Consider the following 20,749-nt stretch of genomic DNA (forward strand, 5'->3'; position numbering starts at 1 on the left):
GTGACAGTAATTGGGATAGTTCAAAGAAATAAGAGAAGATTTACACAACTATTGTAAGAAGAAGAGATATTCAGTAAGGATAGGGGAGGAAAATGTAAAACTTTGTAGAAGTGTAGGTTTTATTAGATTACCATACATGAGATTCAGTACACTTGAACTGGACCAAAACTAGCATTAAATCAAACAACTCTTGCACATTAATTACCCAGTTTAAAAATAAATTTCTGAATCTTTTTTCCCCAATATGCATTTATTTGTAATTCCTTTTTATATAAAACCAAAGTTAGTCTAAATTTTCTACTTGTATTATGCAGAACAGCTGGGAATGGAGAGCCCGGAAACTCCACCTAAACTGGTAGATTTGTTAGCACACTTCTTGACTCATTCTTCGTAATGCTGAAGGCTCTGGTTACTCTTACAATTCCTCCCTAGTATTTTTATTTTTTTTTTACAAGGGGATGGGTTTTGTTGTTCAAAGGTCACACTAAAAAACTTGTTTCTTCACATGATTTCCATGAAACAAACTGTCTTGGTTTGAGATAAGCAACTGCCAACCCCCCCAAGCACAGAGAGAAAAGCCTCCCTCCTAACACCAGGGAAAGGGAGGAAAAGAGAGGGGAAAGGAAAAAACCACTTCAAACGGCATTTATACTAAAACTACATATATTTTTCACAGAAAGAAAGAGACAATTAGAAGAGAGTACAAATATACACTCAAACAAGTCTACAACAACAAGTTTCCCACCTCAACTTCTTAACGAACACACAAATTCTACTGTCCTAACTACACATTACTTAAGAAGAAGCTTATTCCCCAGGGAGACAAACCCAAGCAGAAAGGAGAGACCCAGAACAACACATTTTACTTTCCTGAGATACCCTGTGAGCCAGTGGTGGGCCTGGTCCTCTCCATCCCCCCTGGGACAGCATCGTGCGTCCTCCCAAGAGGAGGGCTGAGAAGCGACTGCCTTAACCACTCCCACACTGGTTCCTACTTCCCTGGAGATGATGTCATAATGTGGTATGGAATACAAAGTTACTGGCTAGGAGAGGTCAGCTGTTAGCTCAGCCCAGCTCAAGTCAGCTGACAGCTTTGGCCTAGTCCGAACTTCAGAGCCCATATCTAGGCCCACCTAGGTGAACCCATAACACAAACCCAAGAATTTTTTAGCTCTCTTAATGATACTAATGTAAATAGTGTAGATTTTTTTAATTGACATAGGTTTAGTGGTAAAAAACCTGACAGTTTGGAAGGTGGGAACTGTAAATAAGCTGGGAATATAGCCAAAACCAACAGAAGGTATATAGAGCTGAGAAGCTAAAGGTGTACGTAGTAACAGCTGAAGAGGAAGACAAACTGAGTTTCTACACAGTAGCAGGTACTATCTGAAGGTGTACTCAGCCTACTGTTCATAATTAGTGTTATTAATGAAGCTGACATATTTAAAGCATGTAAAAACAGCATCTCAATTATAGTTCATTCCTCAAGCATGAAACAACTATTAAAACATGACTAAAAAGCATATGTCCATAGCCAGAGGAGACTGGGAATGTTGCCTAGGTAATAAAATGAAAATGCCAGACTCTTTGATGTGCCTTTTGTGTCTTTTCCCGGTGGGCAAACATGCAGAATGTGCATTATTGCTCTCTATAGCACTGAGACTTTCACTTGCAGACTCTTTACAATTTTGGACTTATTTAGAAATCTTTTAAAGACAGCCATCCCAAATGGATAGCTAACCAGCTGTGGCAATAGAGTAAACCAAAAAGTGTGTTGTGTTTTTCTGTGCTGAACAAACCAGAACATTGTTCTTCCTAACAAAAGTAAAAAAAAGGAACAAAACAAAAGACCAAAAAAAACCCAAAAAAACCAACCAAAACCAGTTCAATATCTGAAACTCAATCTCTCACAATACATATATATATTTTAGGACTAAGATAATTTTAAGATTAACTTTGGTATTTCTCATCTTATTCTTAAAACTGCTGCATATATTTTATTGCACTCTTCAAACATTAATATCAGAAATATGATATCAATATTACAGGAGAAATTGCTAAGTTTTGCAGATACTAAAATAGTTCTACAAAGTCTGTAAAATGTGGATACTTGCTACAAAGGACATCTCAAATGTAGCATAAAAACATGCATGAGATAAGGGAAATATCTCAGTAGCTATCAGTAGCTATCAGAGTTATTTCTTTTAGGAACGTTTCATACATTTGTGCTACAATTAAGATGGAGCAATATATGCACTCATAAACTGCAAGAAAACAGACCAACTGAAAACTTTTGCAATCCTCCACCAGTGGTCTTTTTTTTTTTTTTAATCATAATTTCTATATCTCAGTGATTGCATTTGAGTGAAACTGGAACAGCAAGGTTTTTGAATATTACTCAGCACCTGATGCATCAAGAAATATGGATCAAGAACAAAATATCTTTGTCCTTAGCACCCAGAATCAAGGAACTGGAAATATCTTCTTACTAGGATTTTATTTCATATCATTAACTGAACTACATCAAGACAGATGTTACACCGAGATATAAGTCAAGCTTGTCACACAGTGAAGCTACCTAAAGAATCTAGTCATTCACCTTTCAAAGAAAATGTACTTTCTTTGATATCTGCCATTGCAGTGCTAACAACTAGCTGGTTCCTTTATGGTTCAATTCAGTTCAATATTGTACCTCTGCTGACAAGTAGGTTGTCAGTAAGAACAGTCTAAATTTACTCTCTGATGTCTTTAAGGACTTGAGACAATAGGTAGAATTTTTTAGAAGCACAAATGCTCAGTTTGTTTTAGATGGCACGACATGCACTGTTACAGACCAGTAAGAGTTAAACTATTTCAATCACTTGATGTATTTTGTCTGGCTCTGTTAAATGGACCACTGATTTTCTAGGGGGCACAAACCAAAACAAACATATGGACAACATTTATAGGAAATCAGTACATTTACACTTAATTTGAGTATCTCAGCTGACTAACGAGGGATAGACTTAAAGCCGGAGATTTCCAAGCTGTTTTCCATACTCAAATCACAAACTGCTGTGTCACCAGACTTGTCCTTTATGAATCTTTATGAATTAAGAATTATTGCCAATGGTTCATTATCCACATGGAGACCAGTGATGAGTGGTGTCCCTCACGACTCAGTGCTGAGGCCGATACTGTTCAACGTCTTTGTTGGTGACATGGATGGTGGGATTGAGGGCATCCTTAGCAAATTCACTGACAACATCAAGCTATGTGGTGCAGTCGACACAGTAGAGGAAGGGATGCCATCCAGAGACACCTTGAGAGGCCTGAGACCTGGGCTGTTGCAAACATCATGAAGTGGAAAGAAGGAAAGTGCAAGGTCCTACACCTGGATCATGGCAATCCCAGGCACAACTACTCAGACTGGGCAGAGATGTGAATGAAAGCAGCCCTATGGAGAAAGCCTTAGGGGTGACAGTTGATGAAATACTCAATATAAGTGTGTGAGCTGACAGCCCAGAGAATGAACCACATCCTGGGCTGGAGCAAAAGGGGTGTGGAGAGCAGGTCAAAGATGATTGTCCCCCTCTACTCTGTGCTCATGAGACCCCAGCTGGACTACTGTGTGCAGTTCTGGTGTTCTCAACATAAGAAGGACATAGAACTGTTGGAGCAAGTCCAGAGGAGGGTCACAATGTCTCTAAGAGGACTGGAACCCATTCCCTAAGAAAATAGGCTGGAACGGTGGGGCTGTTCAGCCTGGAGAAGAGAAGGTTACATGTACACCTCATAGCAACCTTCCAGTATCTGAAGGGTGCCTACAGGGAAGCCTGAGAGGGACTCTTCATTGAAACTGTAATGACAGGACAAGGAATAATGGATATAAAATGAAAGAGGGGAAATTTAGATATTAGGAAGAAATTCTTTACTGTGAGAGTGGTGAGACACTAGAGCAAGTTGCCCAGGGAGGCTGTGAATGCCCCAGCCCTGGCAATGTTCAAAGCCAGGCTGGATAAAGGGTTGAGCAACCTGGTCTGAAGGGAGGTGTCCCTGCCCATGGCAGGAGGGGTTGGGATCTTTATGGTCCATCCCAACTCTTTAACATTCCAAAATTCTTATGAGCATTGACTAGTGAAATAAAGATCCACTCCAACCCAGTGGAACAAAGGCACAAAAATGAACCTTTATTGAGGAACTCACAGATACTTATACGGTTCTGGGAGGAAGCTTCTGGAACTTACACGGGATTGGGTGAGGGTAGGGACAGAGTGGGTAACTGGCAACCAGATAGTCAATGGGGAACAACTCGTCAAATGACAGGAGAAATAACCAATAGGAACCCAGGGATTGGGGCAGAGGCAGACGCACCACCAGCGGCTGCATTGGCAATTCGAGGCAGATGCAATCCTGAAACAGGGCTGCTCTGGCCTGGACAAACCGAGGGTAGCCCTGGCAGGCCCTGGCTGCTGCCATGTGGCAGCAGCTTCAGCCTTAGTGATGGCTACATTGGCAGCGTGAGGCAGGGTTGTCCCACCCCCCAGGTAGCACAGTCCCTGCACCTAAGTGGTGTGATAACTCATCACCTTCTTGGCCTTCTTGGCCACCTGGGCGCACTGTTGGCTCATGTTGAGCTTCCTGTCAATTAGTACCCCAAGGTCCCTTTCCAGCTGGCTGCTTTCCAGCCACTCTGTGCCCAGCCTGTAGCGCTGCATGGGGTTGTTGTGGCCAAAGTGCAGGACATATCTTCCTATCCTCAGTCCTGAGAGAACCTCCCATGATCCTAAAAGGTGAAACCTTGTTATCAATGCCAGCTATGTAACCAGTTGCTGACCAGCTGTTGAACAATTCATCCACACCCTCTCAAGCCCTTTCTGTCATTGGCAGGATTGTGGAGAAAACCTTTGGGACTCCCATGCCATTTATTGTGCTTCTGGAGATATGCAGTCACCTGTGGCATGTTGCAGGTCTGCACTGATGCCTACATGGAAGAGCAGTAAGAGGTGATAGCCCCAGTGCTGGACAAGCCTTGTTAGCCTCACCACAACATCCCAAATCGAAACCCTTGGAAAGCAGCACTCCTTCTTAAACAGCAAGTAGTATTGGCGGATAGAAGCCTTCATCCTCAGCATGGAGTGCCCCAGTATTGTCAGTCCTGCTTTTTTGCAGTGCTGCTGAGTACCTCTGGCTTAGCTGGTTTGGACACTTTTTTGGCATAACTCCCACTTCCTCATCTGTTACCAGGACAGTGAACCTGTTCTGCACATTCATTAAATAAAAATATGCTAAAATTCATAATTTCTTTTCAAGTTTTCTTGCTTCTTGGTTTCAGCTCAGTGGGATTTCAGATGAAAACCTCTTATATGTTCTTTTTTGGTTTTCAGATGAAAACCTCTTATATGCTCTTTTTTGGTTTTATTCCTACTGGAGAAGGTCTTGAAATTCCTGAATAAAAAAAGATTATATGAATTGGCATTTCCTAAATTAGAAGAACAGCCATCTGAAAAAACAAGAGAGAAAACATAGGTGGAATACAAATAATTCCTTCATTTCACCTGTCTTCTTCCTTTTTTTTTTGTTGTTTGTTTTTTTGTTGTTTCCATTTAAATGTAAGAGAGATTTAGCAGCAGATATAAAATAACTTTGCTGATTTGCTTGAGTTGTCGTTGACAGAATAGAAACATCTGAATTTTTCCCATGGAATTTCCTTCTGTATAGGTGACATATCATGGCAGGATATTACTCAGCAGATGATGACAAGAAATTTTAGCAGACAATTATCCAGTTTTATATACGGGACACTAGTGAGATGCATAAAATTTCATGTTTGCTTTTTGCAAAAATCGTCATAGTTATTTCACTGAGGTAGAGCTTCTCTCAGAAAATAAAGAGAAGATTCATAATAAACAGATAATTGTAAATGAGAAGTAATTGGGAAAATTAAAAGTCAAGGCATGGACCACAGATGAAAGAACACAAGAGATCATGAAATGAACAAATAAGGTGACTTTTTTATCTTTGAGGATATTGAGTGAAGTTTATAAAATAATTTCTGGGACCACTTGCAGGCATAAGCTCTTTATCCAGGTGCTGACCACACTGGATTAGAGAATCATACTATTGGCAGAATATAATCCTGCTGTAAGAGTGAATATAGATTAAACCTATAATAATTAATAAAGTTTTTAAGAACTGACTATTTGGTGTTAATTCTTAACTTTTAAAATCCTGCCATGCAAATAGTATGTTTGTATACAATGGTAAGTACTTCACAGTATTATTAGACTTAATAATAGTTGCTTAGCAACTTAACTGTTCTAATGTGTTACTTTTGATGTAAGATACCAATTGTGATTGTGATGCAAACTGCAAGTGTGGAAAATTACATGCATTTTTATAATTTTATGCCTCAGGATGTAGTAGGTACTTTTCAGCAACAAATGAAGAAGCATGAAATGCTCTTGTGCTGAGAGATTCTAAGGACAAAATGAGAATAATGGTACAAGGAATCAAATATTAGCTAATTATATGCATATTCATTAGTGACCATTAACCTTTTTTTGGTGCTAAAATTGCTTAAGCAGCAAGATGTTGGTTGGTTAGAGCATGCTGCTAACAACACCAAGGTCAGGGATTTGACACTCATACAAGTGATTCACTTAAGAGTTGGAGTCCATAATCCTTGTGGATCTCTTCCAATTTTTTGAAGCTTTTGCTTCAAATAATCTATTTTGCCTATAAACAGGAACATATTTCATATGAACCTGAAAAAGAGTACTAGATGTAAATATGAGGGATTCGATGCCTGACTGAAACAGAATTAATCTGAGTGGAAACACAGTTCATTGAGACATTCAGGGAATTGCTGGCTGGAGTTAAAGTTGTATTGAAACACAAGAGGGCATTTATGCAATATATCAAATCTTTGCCCTAGCATAAAAAATTCATAAATTAAAAATTTTAGTAGAAAACTCTAAATAAGCTTTTTTTAATAACAGATTCAGAACGTGATGCAGATACCTATTACTAAATAATTTTAAAGTCCTGGTAGCATGCCTCAAATAAGCAAATGCATATATAATTGCTGCTTCAGAAAGCTTCTAGTTAACCACAAGTTCTTATTGGGTATATGTGCAAGTTTATCCCTGCGTGGGGATTCAATAGCTCTTACACTGGGCTACTCAATGGCAGACAAAGCAAATATGAAGGCAGAACTTGAACTAATATGGGAGAGTAATGAGGAAATAATGAAGGACTACCATGATTATTTTGAAAGGAAACTTCATCATGAGTTTTAATTTCAATCAAACCCAAATCTGATGTAATCTTGCATTTTCGCAACTCCATAACAGTCCTGCAGAAATCAATTTATATGATTACTGACTGAATGAAATGTTTCCTCAGTGCTTTCAGAGTCAGATCTCTTGTAAAAGGATAAAGCTATTAGAATTAATCTAGAAAATCACTTTTTTTCTGGGCAATATCACATCATATCTCAGGTTTTTATGTTATGCAAATAAAATAAATTATATACAGACAGATTATATATTTTAATAGAGTTTGGTTTTTAATTTTTTTTCTCTGAAAGAGGTTAGCTACAATACAGAAATAAGAACAACTGACTCTTAAGTAAAAGTGCCAAATAGTACAGGACCTGCTACATTTTCTTGGGTGTTCTTCAGCTCCCTCTTTTCCATTGCTATAAAAGAAATAGGCAAAGGTCAAATGATAATGAAAAACATATACGAATAAAAATACTGCAAGACATGATCACTGGGCAGGTCCCTTCCACTAGATCGGGTTGCTTCCAGGGATGGGGCATCACATTCATAGTAAAGAATTTCTTCCTAATATCTAACCTAAATCTACCCTCTTTTAGTTAAAGGTCATTCTCTCTTACTCTATCACAACATGCTCTTGTTAAAACTCCCTTTTCACCTATCTTGTAGGCCCCCTTTAGGTACTGGAAGGCTGTTTTGAAGTCTCCCCAAAGCCTTCTCTTCCTGCTGAACAGCCCTAACTCTTTCAGCGTGTCTTCACAGAAGTGGTGCTCCAGCCATCTGGTCATCTTTGTGACCTCTTCTGGACTCACTGCAACAGGCCCACACCCTTCATACATGAGAAAAATATTATTTAGAGATTCAAATGAAATCTGTTGCTATGTCAGCTCAGTCTAGCTGGTAGAAATAAACTCAGAGATGTAAATAGAAGTAACTTCTATATTACTAACAAGAAAGCAACACTTGTTTTCAGAAAAAGCTTTTAAAAGAAATGGACTTCATGAGGTAAATTTCAGACTCATGCAGTTTTTCAGCAATTGCATGGCTTAATTCTAAGCATAATTTTCAACATTTGAAGTTACATGCTGTGCATGTATGGAGTAAGACAATATTGCTAGACGGGCTGACAATTTACTTTGTAGCAACACCAGTGGTAAAATAAATGTATTGTGTATATATATATACATAATTACATACATCTACTAAAACCTACTAAAACATACATCTAGTAAAATAATGCATAATTTATATAATTTGTATACATCAAAAAGCAAATATTATGTAGTATGATGTAACCAGGTTGGATGAATTATGCTGTATTTTCACGAAACCTCAGATTACTTTGGCTACACTAGCAATAGCAACAAAACTCTGACTACTGTTGTCACTGAAGCCTCAACAGGCAGACTACCTGGTTCAAAAGGTTTACTTTAAAATAGATTTTATCTAAACACACAAACTAAAAATCTGTGATTGGAATCCATTATATGTAGGTTTGGAGAGCATTTTCTGGTTTGATTTTATCAGAGGGAAATCCTGTTTGCATCATTCAAATCTTCACAATACAAATTTTATGTACTAGGTGGATAAAGCTGGGAGATTTGCTTTGAAAGTGTTCTTGTAATACAAACTAAAATGGTAATATAAATATACCCTAAAAGACTCTTTATAGAATTTAAACTTTTATTCTTGTTATTTTTTACTCTTGATTTGCAAGATGGAAAGATGTAGAAATAGCTAGTTTCAAAGAGTTCATCTAGCAAGACTGTGGCACAGAAGGAAAAAGAAAAAAGTTGCATGGGTAAACCATTGGTTCACAGAGAAATGTGGTGCAAGAAAAGTATCTAAAATACGATCCACCACTTATGACTGAAATTCAGAACTATGACCAAAACTTCCTCCAGTGAGGGGAACAAACTAGATTTGCATTTTTTCTAAATTAGTCAACTAAAGCAGAAAATTATTAATCAGTTTGCTCAGTGTTAGAAAAGCCATTTCAGAAGCCTGTGAAGCTAATCTGAGCCGCTGCATTTCCAGAATTTCTCTGGTGATCACACCTTTTCAGGAAGAAACATTACCTTTAGCCTGAGTCCTTTGAAAATTTATGACTAATTAAAGCAATTTTCTATGCTAGAATGTAAGTAGAATTGTGTGAGTTAGTCATTAGTGTTTATGTGGAAAATATTACTTATGACAAATATCCGAGAATATTTTATTTTGATAGGAAACCCCATTTTTTATCAATCATCATACTAGGCACTTTGACATGTCTTTATCACAGGACAGACTTTGTAAAAGTGAAATAATCACTTTCCCAGCTACTTGTGAACCTCTTATAGAACCATATGCATACAGTGAAATCTGCATATGACAACAGCTTATTAAGGACTTCATAAAGCTAAATTAATCAGCAACACAATAATAGCTATAAGGCAATATTTATTAATTATTGTTTGTTATGGGTTTAGCCAAGTAGGCCAAGAAGTTAGGCTTTAAAGTTCAAATTAGGCCTGAAATTGTCAGATGACTTGAGCTGGGCTGAGCTAGCTAACAGCTGACTTCTTCCAGCCAATAATATTGTATTCCATACCATATTGCATCATCTCAAAGGGTGTAAAATCCAGTGTGTGGGAGTGGCTTGGTCAGTTCTGCCATGGCCGAGGTACAAGCCTGACGTGATCCAGCTTTTGTCTTGAAGCAGGCCTTGCTCCTGCCCCTGTTGCCTCTGCTTGCATTTTGTTTGCATTCAGGGAAGCAAAAACATTTTTGTTTTACTCTTTCTGTTTCTTGCTATGTGTCTCTTAGAGTACTTACAGATCTAGTGTAATAGATTTTGCTTTGTATTAATTGGGGAGTGAGAAGTTATTCCTTGTTATATATATGTAACTTGTGTAAGTGTGTGTTATATTGTAGTTTCTTCTTAATTTTCTCTTTTCTGTATAAATACATGTAGTTAGTTTCAGCATAAACCTGTTTTAAAAGTTTTTCTTTCCTCTCCCTCTTCTTTTTCCCCTGGCTGGTTGGGGGGAGGAGGAACCCTTTTCACCCTGTCCTGGACAGTTGGCATTTTGCCAGCTCAACCCAGGACAGATAAATGGTGCATTGGCCGGGAAACGAAGGACACTAGCAAGTGTCCCAGAAGGTTGGCAGGGTTCCCGGGAGCATTGTTATAGAAAAATTCCATGATATCTGCATTGCTTTGGTACATCTAGAACAAATAAGATTAAAAAAATGTTCTCTTGCTACTGGATCCTCGTTTTATTCCTTATACTGACTGTTTCTGTGAGTTCAGACAGCTCAACTCGTACCTGCTGTGAATGCAGCCACTGCAAGGAGAAGCCTTACAGCCAGAGCAAGCTGTCTTTCTCTCCTGCCTCACCTCAACAGAGAGCAAACCCCAAGCATGAGTCACATGGTGAACTGTCGTCCTTCCTGTGTGACCAGGGGAAAGGCATGAGGAGGTGGGACAGTGCATCTACTTCTGTGCTTGAAGTCCAGGTATGGAAATCAAAACGTAAGAAAGCTGGTAAAAAAGCTGTCCACATGTTGAAGCAGAGATCTCAGAACAGAGCCAAGAACAGCAATTAAGCCGCCCTGCCTTCAGCCGAGAGGAGGAGGAGAACAACCAAGTCTACTGGACATTGCTGTAATAAATAATAATAAATAATCTTTTGATTATTTAAAATCATCATATGTATTACAAAAGTGTGTTTTTTCTTGGTATGAAAATCTGTCCTCACCAGTGAGATTAGAACAGTATAAAGGAATTGAGACAGGTCTTCTAGTGAACCTAGTTCTTCCCCAGAACTTGATTTTTTATATTGAGAGATTTTAAACAATGCAAAAAACTAAACCTGAGATGAAAAATAAAAAGATACCATCCTTCAATACATACAGTACTTCAAGATGTTCTTTCCCTACACATGCAACTATAGGTATGTATTCAGCCACAAAACTTGCATGTCAAATCTCATGTACAGCACTATCTGTAGTGCACACCTTTGCATGCCCTTACAATCACTTAATCACAGTGAAAGGGTATCAGAAGCTTGGCTTTTCACTCACAGTTTTTCAGTGAGAATCCCTGGAATAAAATTTTAAAACCTAAAGGAGGACAGATCTCAGAACTTTAAAGTAACTAAAAGAAATGGGATAACAATACTTTCTCTGGGATATTTTCCACACCTATTTCCAAGCAGTTTTCCCATGCCTGTATATAGTTTTAGGTAGAGATTAGCAGTTAGAGCCACTAAAACTAGTCAATTAAGTTTCTGTAGTCCCAAGTCTCTATAATACCACTGCTAGTCTTTTAATGCTTTCAAAGGTACAAACTCCTCCTATCCCACTTCAAATATAATTTTAGTCTCCATATAACACATAAATCAAATTTAGGATTATGCTTTCCACAAATAGGCCACAGTTCTCCAGCCTCTTCCTTACGTTTTTAAGTTCACTTCCTTCCCTGCTGTCACTGATTTTCTTTGTCCAGCCTCCTCACTGTGGGCACAACTTACAGCACACCATCTGGGACTACCTTCCTGTATCTTTACAACATTGATTTGCCATCTGTTCACGAGTCTCATTGGAAAGTCAATCTTTAACTTCCTCTTAATCTCCATTTCCTTCACTTTATCACAGTTTTATTCAGTGCTGTAGAGTATTTAAAATTCAGTTTATGAAAAAGACAATAGAAGGCTGTCACTCATGTGGTATTTTTTGACATTGTTGGTTGAATCTACAAATTTTCACGTCTGCAACTTCTTTCAAAAAATCAAATTAAAGCATTTAAAAATAATATCATAAATAAAACAAATAATTGGAAATATGATGTTAGCTTGCCAAATTCAACTTTGTATTACATGAGTAAGGCATAGGACATCATAATCCAAACAATATATAATCCTGTAGATCAATATTAGCGGCATTATCTTAAGTTGGTCAGTCAATAGCTAATTTTGTGCATTTCCATGCTTTTGACTCAACTGGACTTATTAGAGCATAAAGGAGTATACCCAGTAATGACTGTTCTCAGTCTTTGTACTACTATATCCACTAGCTCTATGGTACAAGGCAGAGAGAGGTATTTCAGTATATCTTCTTAAAAAAACCCTTCTATTGAAGGACTGTGAAGACCCTGTTTGGTTTTTTAGCTAAATATAAGTAATATTTCAAGGATGCAAGTCAAATCTTCAAGGCAGCACAGAAAGTCTTATTAGCAGTAACACTTTGCAGATGTACTGCTGCAGTTGCTAATTTTTTAGGTGAACTTCAGCTGCTCCATAGCTCAGTTCTGGGATGTGCAATTGGCAATCTGAAACTTATTTGTCCAACATCACATTCACAATTTCATCAAATGGATTCTTTCAATAAAGTCAGTGCATAAGTTTGTGTCACATAGAAGTCAATTTGAATTTATGTGACCTGGGAATCATTAAGAATTTATCATTTGTTCTGTACACTGTATGCCATTCTTGGTATGTGGTCTGATCTTTAGTTTAACTGAGGTACCATTTCAGACCAACTTCAGTGGCAGACCTTGTCTGCTTTATTGAGTGTAGAAAATTTCCACTCCCATAGATATCTGGAAAGTTTTCATGAATGCAGGCCTATCAATCCTTTTATTTCATTTCAAGTGTCAGACCACCTGCTATAATCACCTAAGAGGAAGAGTCACCTGAAGCTCAGTAACTTCATATCTTAAGTGTCTCTGGATGCTTTAAGATAAATTATAGTTTTGGAGATAATTCTTTTTGTTTTCTCTATTTAGCTGAAAGTACAGAAGATTCTGTTTAACATGGAAATTAAGAGTGGATGACCAATGTAGGAAGCAATTTTAGGTTAGTCCAAAGACCTAATTTCTTTTGGGAAACACAAACTGTTAATAGTTAGCTACTACTTTGTACTTTAGTTCTCAATGCCACAGTTCCTTCCAGTTAATCCTCTTTTTACAATTTATTCAATGAGCTAACCTACTTGTGGGTTATGTTCTTGAAATAAGATCCATGGAATAGACCTCCTGTCTGTCAACTCTCATAGAAGCCTTCCCTACAAACCAAAATATAAGTTCCTAAATGATCAGAATTACTAAATTTCAGCTTGTTATGAATCTCCTTTTTTTTAATGCCAATTTAAAAATAGAAACCAAACAAGAAAATATTTTTCCTTTAGGTTCAAATAGACAGTATTGTCTGTTATTGTATTGGAAAGCTCCTTTCCATAACATTAATTTTTATTGAAAAGGAAATAATTATGTTTTAAATCAAGTAGGGATAGAGAGTTAACCATAAGGAGGGCATGGAATTGCAATAAAAGCACTATTATACAACTAACTTTACCTACAGTTTATATTTTTTATTTCACTATGTGGTAAGTACAGAGAAAATAATAGCTTCCAGAAACAAAGCTGTGAAAGAAACATCTATTGCAATTTTCTGCATGGATATCCGCATTCACTAAAGTGACAGGATTTGCATTATATTTTGACATACACAACAGCATAAGCAAATACTGAAGTCAGTGCTATTGTGAAGCTACATTTTATTTATTTATTTATTTATTTATTTATTTATTTATTTATTTATTTATTTATTTATTTAAATTACAAATACCCCAAAATAATATTTTATGTAATGTAGACGACAGGCACAATCTGAACTAATTATTATGGATAAGACCTCTTTGTGTGCTATTTCCCAATTGGTTCTTTATGTCTCCGATTAGTTATGGTAAGTAAAAATACTTCTTTCATAATACTTCTATAGAAAACCCTTTATAGTTTGTTGCATATTGTTTACATTGGTATGTTTGTAACATGACTTTTCTGGTTTTTAAAAAATCATCTGTTAATTCTATGTTTGCTTGTCACTATGTAATACTCTATTTCCTTGACACTGCATCTGGCCAATGTAATGCCCAGACACCTAACCATATGAATGAATTTGGGAACTGAATAAACAATAGATGTTTCAAATTTTATCTGAGGACCCCAGGCATAGTCTTCTTTGAGTATTCAGTTATAAACATCTGCTCTTACATTTTGGGATGGAGTCTTGGAGCACTCTGCTGTTAGAATCTTGAGAATACAATGGCTGTGGGCCTGCTTCTCTCTATAGTTAGCTAAGCTAAACAATTTGTGTTTTTATGCTTCCAGCTGCTGCTTACTATGTCTTATATTAGCACTGGGAATACATTTTGAGTGGGAATTTTATGGTATTGAGAACCTTTATCATAGAGAAACCTTAAAATTCTGAATAAGGCATCAAAAAAGAAAGACTAATCCCTTACAGTACAGTGTTAGAAACTTTGGTTGTATTAGAATGAAGAGGACCACATCACTGGTGGGACTGGCCAATATAAACATCTTACATAAATATTCTGCAGAGAGATTTTACAAACTAGACCTTTTAAAACATCAGGAGCTCCATCACAAACCCAGCTTTTGTGATTTCCTGCTGTGAAGTTTAACCAACCTTCTTGAATGGAATTCTGTTCTGTAGCAGGTCTGTCAGTCGGTCTGCTATGGAGTTAATTTCCTTCATAGCAGACCATATGGTGCTACATTTTGGATTTCTGACCAAAACAGTGCTAATAAGACAGCAACATTTTACTTGTTGCTGAACAGGGCCTTTTTTTCCCCACTCTGCCTCCTTAGCGAGTAAGCTGGACATGCAAAAGAAGCTAGGAGGGAATGCAAACAGGACAGCTAATCCAAACTGATCAAACAGACATTTCATGATATGTAACGTGATGCTTAATAATGAGAATGGAGGGGAAGCGGATTTTTGAAATGTTTCTGGAATGAAAACTGCCTGGGCATCAGCGTACATGTGGAAGGTGGTGAGTGATTGCCTTTGAATCACTTGATTTGTTTTAGTCTTTCTTTCTGTCCCCCCCTTTCCTTTTTTAGTAAAGTATCTCAACTCACAGATTTTATTCCTCTAGCTCTTCCTATTCTTTTCACCATCCTATAGAGTGGATAGGGTGATTAAGTGGATGTGTGGCAGCTGGCAGCTGGGCTCAGCCCATCATGAGTGTAATTTTTTGCACATGTTCTTTCTGATAGATTGTTAAGATAACATGGTTATCTAATTTTAAGGCTCTATGCTATACAACATTACTAACACCAAGGAGGAAAAAAATATATCGCAGATGTCATTCTGACAATGCTAATTCTCTCTCTTTGAACTAGAAAAATGCATCAGAGTTATTTGAGCTGAATGGAGAATGGAGCTTTTATTAGTATAAGGGTATCTGGTTAATTATTTCTGAGCCACCAGAGGGTCTAATATAACTGACAGTGACTTGTGCTGGTGTATAATAACTCAGTAGTATATAATAATTCTTGGGTGACTGGATTTCTCAGGTGCAGTAGAAAATCAGACCTCCCTCAAGCTGATGGAGTTGTGTCATCTGTGTACTTCACCTATCCTGAACTCCCATCAGGGAAGATTTAGATTGCATATTAGGAAAAATATCTTCACCAAAAGGGTGGGCAAGCACTGGAACAGGCTGCCTAGGGGAAGTGGTTGAATCACCATCCCTGGAAGTATTCAAAAAACCTGTAGATGTGGTGTTCGGGGACATGGCTGAGTGGTGAACTTGGCAGTCTTAGGTTTGCAGTTAGAGTCAGTGATCTTTAAGGCCTTTTTCAATGTAAACTGTTCTGTGGTTCATCCCACAGTCCAATTTCTTAATGCCACCTACTGCCTGGACAGTCAAGCTAAAGTCTATGAAGTATATGTTGCAACTAGTGTGCATACTGAATTTCTTTCTCACATTCAGATCTTCGGTCCTTGACTTGTACAGTAAGGCTACTTTAATATGTCTTTGGAAGAAAATTGTATTTTATGGAGAAATTATTAAACTCCTGAGACCTCCATCTGGTTTTAAATCTTTCTTGATTATGCCTCAGTTGCTCCCTATCCTCTAGTTGTTCACTTTTTAAAGGAGAAGGAAGAGACACTTTAATTTTTAAAAAATTGTTTTCTAGGGGATTGTTAATTCAATATCTGTTCTTTTAGAGCTGCTCTGGCTGAAGAAGAAAAAGAAGAGATGGGCCCTCCTCCATTTTTATGAATATATGTTAATTCATTAATCCTGTTTGCACCCATTACAGTGGAATCCTGGTGTATTAAATAGCATAATTTGATTTGGAAAATATTCAATACTCTTTGATACTGAATACAATAAAAAGGACATAGAACGTGCAATAATAGGATATAAACTGAATATCACTTAGTAAGCAAGCCTTTTATGTCCCTTTCTAGATACAGTTTAAAAGATTATACACATGAAAGCTATTTCAGAAATTCATATAATAAATTTTAGTTTAAGTAAATATCCCACAAAGAAGAATACAAAAGGAGAAATATAATATTGAATAGTAATGTATTATTACTGAACATCTCAGAATCACAGAATCACACAGAATCGCAGAATCAATTAGGTTGGAAAAGACCTCTGAGATCATCAAGTCCAACCTATGTCTCAACACCACCTTGTCAACAAGACCATAGAAGTAAGTGCCACATCCAGTCTCTACCTCCTAGCAATTCCATATTTATTGTCAATAATATGCTCATACTAACTTACAATTAAGCAGAAACCATTCTGCATTCTTTGGGTTTTTTAGCATAAATTCTATTGCTATCAAAAATGCCAAAGAACAGTCTTCTAATGAAAAAAAATACTGAAGACTTTTTGTCTGTGCATTAGCCAATATCACAATGAACACTTTCATATAAATGGTTGCTGTAAGGCTGACAACGTAGGTGAACAATGTAGAAAAAACCATTAAAGTCTGAAAAGGATCCAACACAGGGTCTAAAATGACACCTGACTATTAAGTTTCTACACTATTTTTTTCTTTAAATGTTAACTGAGTCCACATACATTATTATTTTTTAATTTTTTTTGATGTCACACTTTCTCTGAAATAGTAAGGTTGTGTAGATGTCATTGATTTGCTGTGTTACATTCCATTTGAAATGAAAGGGTATAAGTTTGTGACAAAGAATATGGGAAACTTATAAGAACTGCAGGACAAAACTAAACACAAATTATTCAAGAAAAAGTAGGATGAAAGATATATGAAGAAAAATCTAACACAGTGCTAAAAATTGCTCTGAGATACTATTCTTTGTCAGGTTAAATTCTACCCAAATTAGTAAATCATCCTGAATCAATATTGCAACTCATTTGTTGAAGCTTAGTGGGTATGCATTGTGGAAGAATGTGTTTACTTCATAAAAAATTCATAAGTTTGTCCATTCCTGATACTTTATTTTTGGGGAAGGATGTTTTTTAAACTTTTGCATATACAACTCCATTCTATCAGTTTAAGTTAGGATTAGTACCTTCAATGTTGGCATATATGACAGAATCCCATGAAGAATGGGACAGCATGTGCCTTGGAAGCATAAAATTTATTTCTGGAATGCTCTCTGACCTGATTTTAAAATGGCAGTATGTGTCCAGTATGAGAGCTTGAAATATTAATTGCAGTCTACTGGTAGAAAAATGTGCATTACAATAACATCCAAGGACAATAACAAAGTGTCACAAGCTCTGTGGTCTCCATATAAAGCATTTGATTTTGTCCAGGGTGTTTACTAATTCTTGAAACATATTAAAAAAACTCTCATCACTATCCTATACATTGTGTTCTAAGTGTGAAATGAAGAAACAACACTGAAAATCAGAGTACGCAATTTGAGAAAATTCTTTTCAAGCACAAAACTTTGGTTCAAGTTAAGGAAACAGTGATAGATGCAGTTACCACCAGGATTTGTCAGAAAGAAGTACAATTTCTTTACACATGTACTAAAACAAAGAAGCAAACAAAAATGAAAAAAATCCCCAAACCAAAAACAAAGCCAAAAAATAATAAACAAAATCCCAGAAGCCCACACACCCCTCACACACTTCAGGGCTTCTGGGATGGGAATCAGGTGGAATTGCAGACCCCTTCAGCAATAATGCAGCAATCAGTGGTGCCTCTGGAGTTGTTCAGTTCACCTGAAGTGGAGATCTAAAAGATGGGCAGCTGAATGGTGGTTTATGCTCTCACCAGGAAGGATCATTGGTTGGTACTTAGGTGCTTAGCTTATGCCATATATAGACACCTACACATAGGCACCTTAATAATAATCTGAATTCTACGTTTATCAGTTTAATAGTCTCACAAACATGCTGGGACAAACTAGAATAAGAAAGAAAAAGCAAACTTTTCTTTCACTTTTTTTTTTTAAAACCACACACAGTTTCCCTGACAGTCTAAATATTTCTTAAGGGAAATATTTAGACTGTATGGTCTTTGTGTCTCTATTGAGTACATTGAAAACAAATTGGTTCCTGACATTCCTGGGAGGAGTGTCACAGAACATGGGCCACCTCTGGTGCCAAAGTTTAAACAATTTGAATGTCTTCTTTCCTCCCATAGAGGAATCAGTTAATAGAATGCTTTTATTTCTTAGGTGAAAGAGCTTACCTTTAATGCATTTCATATTTCAGGAACCAATATAGCTGAAGAATTTTGAAAATAAATGCAGAAGTACTTAAAGTAAAGCCCTTTTTTCGGGTAAGATACTTTTTAAGCCACTTTGAAGCCAATGCCATTGGTGTAAATGAGTATTCTTGTCACTTATAATGAGGCCATAAACATGCCTAGTTGAAAATTTTCCACTCCTTTTGAAGTCCTGGATACCCACATTGACTCAATAGCTGCTTTTACATGATAAAGCATTCCTCTTTCCCACTGCCTATATAATTACAAATAAATGAAAAAGCAGTGGTTGGAAAGCATTATAAAGCCCTTGATAAGTGGAGGTTTAGAACTCTCAAATTATTGCTTTAGATTTCAGAAAGAAAACAACAATTTTAATCAAAAATATTCTGTACTAACCAGATGTAGATCAACACATGTCGAATTGTGTTCACAAGCATTGACTATGCAGTCATCAATATCTTGGTCACACTTCAGTCCTGCATATCCTGGGTTGCACAAACAATAGAAGCCATCGACAACTGCAAAAGAGACAGTGTTTTTGTAATAAAAGTCTTTTAGCATAACAACTGAGTGTAATAAAATTAGTAAGTTACAGTTATGGTTGCTATCTGAAAAAGAGATGGACTGGCTTTACCTAAAAGGTGTGGTCACATTAAAAAATTGAAATTAATTAATTGTGGCATATAAAAAACCCTTTTTAATATGAAAGCAGATTCATGTACTACACTTTACTTTAAAAATCAAAGTATTTTGATGTAAGAATTATAAACCAATGACTCATTACTAGCTTCTGAAAAAGTGATGGTATCTTATAAGCTAAAGAGCAATTTTTCATCACAAAACTGTCACAAAGTACATAAGATTCTATCTTTGATATTATGCCTAAATGGTATGTGGCAGTTGAACACTGTTTGGTTTGCTGGTTGTTTTTAACTTTGTTTTGTGTGTGTGTAAGGGATACCTCATATTGTACCGCTATATTAAAGGAAAAGTTGCTTACGTTGAATTTTTCTATTATGTATTTCGTAACAAGCTAATGATAAGAATCCTTTCTGTTTTTCATCATTAATGATTCAAATGGAGACGAATCTTTAGAATGCTACATCCACATCAGGAGCTTATGGCAGCAAAAATTGCACTTCTTGCAGGTCTGCCTTTATTCTAACCTCGAAGACATCCATGGATTCTTCATTATTTCTGAGATTTACCATAGAATCTACTCTACCATCGTGTCTGTACATACATCTACTATTGTATTCATTAAATGCTTTAAGTCGTTCAGCACAGCAGCATTATTCATCTGCTAAAAACTTCCTAAGGATTCCAGCTTTCTGCAGTCAGTGCACATAGGGGAGGGGAACTGAAATGTCCATCAGATAAAACTCAAGCCAGAGGCACCACAAAGACAAGCTGCTCCCCAAATTTTGGCACTTTTTTGCATGAAGAACTTTAATGAATCTCATCTAAATTACAGTTTAAAAGTATCTCTAAAACAATACAGAGTACATAGAGAACATCTGTAAAGGTTTTAGGAAATAGTCTTTACTAGATAAAAGATGAAATCACTTGACTGACTCTCATGTATGGAAAGGCAAACTTCTTAAAATATTTAATTTTTTTCTTTTAATTAGGAGAGTTTTAGGCAATGATATATTTAGTAATTTGGATTTAGTTCTTTAATATCTCATCTGAAACCAAGTTGATTAGATCTTGTGTGAATTTTTATAAAAAAATTATATTCTAGTAGTGTTGGTTTTTCAGATTCATGCAGGGTTAACTAAATGACCTACAGATGTCTTTCTGCTTTCCAGTCAGCATTTTAAGATTCTCTGAAAATTACTACTTCTACCTTTTTTTTTTAACAAGCATAGAAAGTGTCTGATAGGTGGTAATTGCCCCATAAAACTTTCAAGTAACTACTCCATAGATAGTGATTGCTACTAACTTAGCCTGCCAATCCAGACAATATAGTAGTGTAATC

General features: G+C 36.6%; 1 protein-coding gene across 1 annotated transcript in view; it reads right to left on the reverse strand.

The window, feature by feature from the left end:
- Window positions 1-20,749, reverse strand: part of EYS (eyes shut homolog) — a 782,127-nt gene that overhangs the window by 525,818 nt on the left and 235,560 nt on the right. Inside the window, exon 20 of the mRNA XM_071548512.1 lies at window positions 19,165-19,286. Within this exon, the coding sequence (XP_071404613.1) occupies window positions 19,165-19,286 (122 nt within the window). The remainder of the gene's footprint in view (window positions 1-19,164; window positions 19,287-20,749) is intronic.

Source organism: Pithys albifrons, chromosome 2 (assembly GCF_047495875.1).
Source record: "Pithys albifrons albifrons isolate INPA30051 chromosome 2, PitAlb_v1, whole genome shotgun sequence".
NCBI classification, from domain to species: Eukaryota; Metazoa; Chordata; class Aves; order Passeriformes; family Thamnophilidae; genus Pithys; species Pithys albifrons.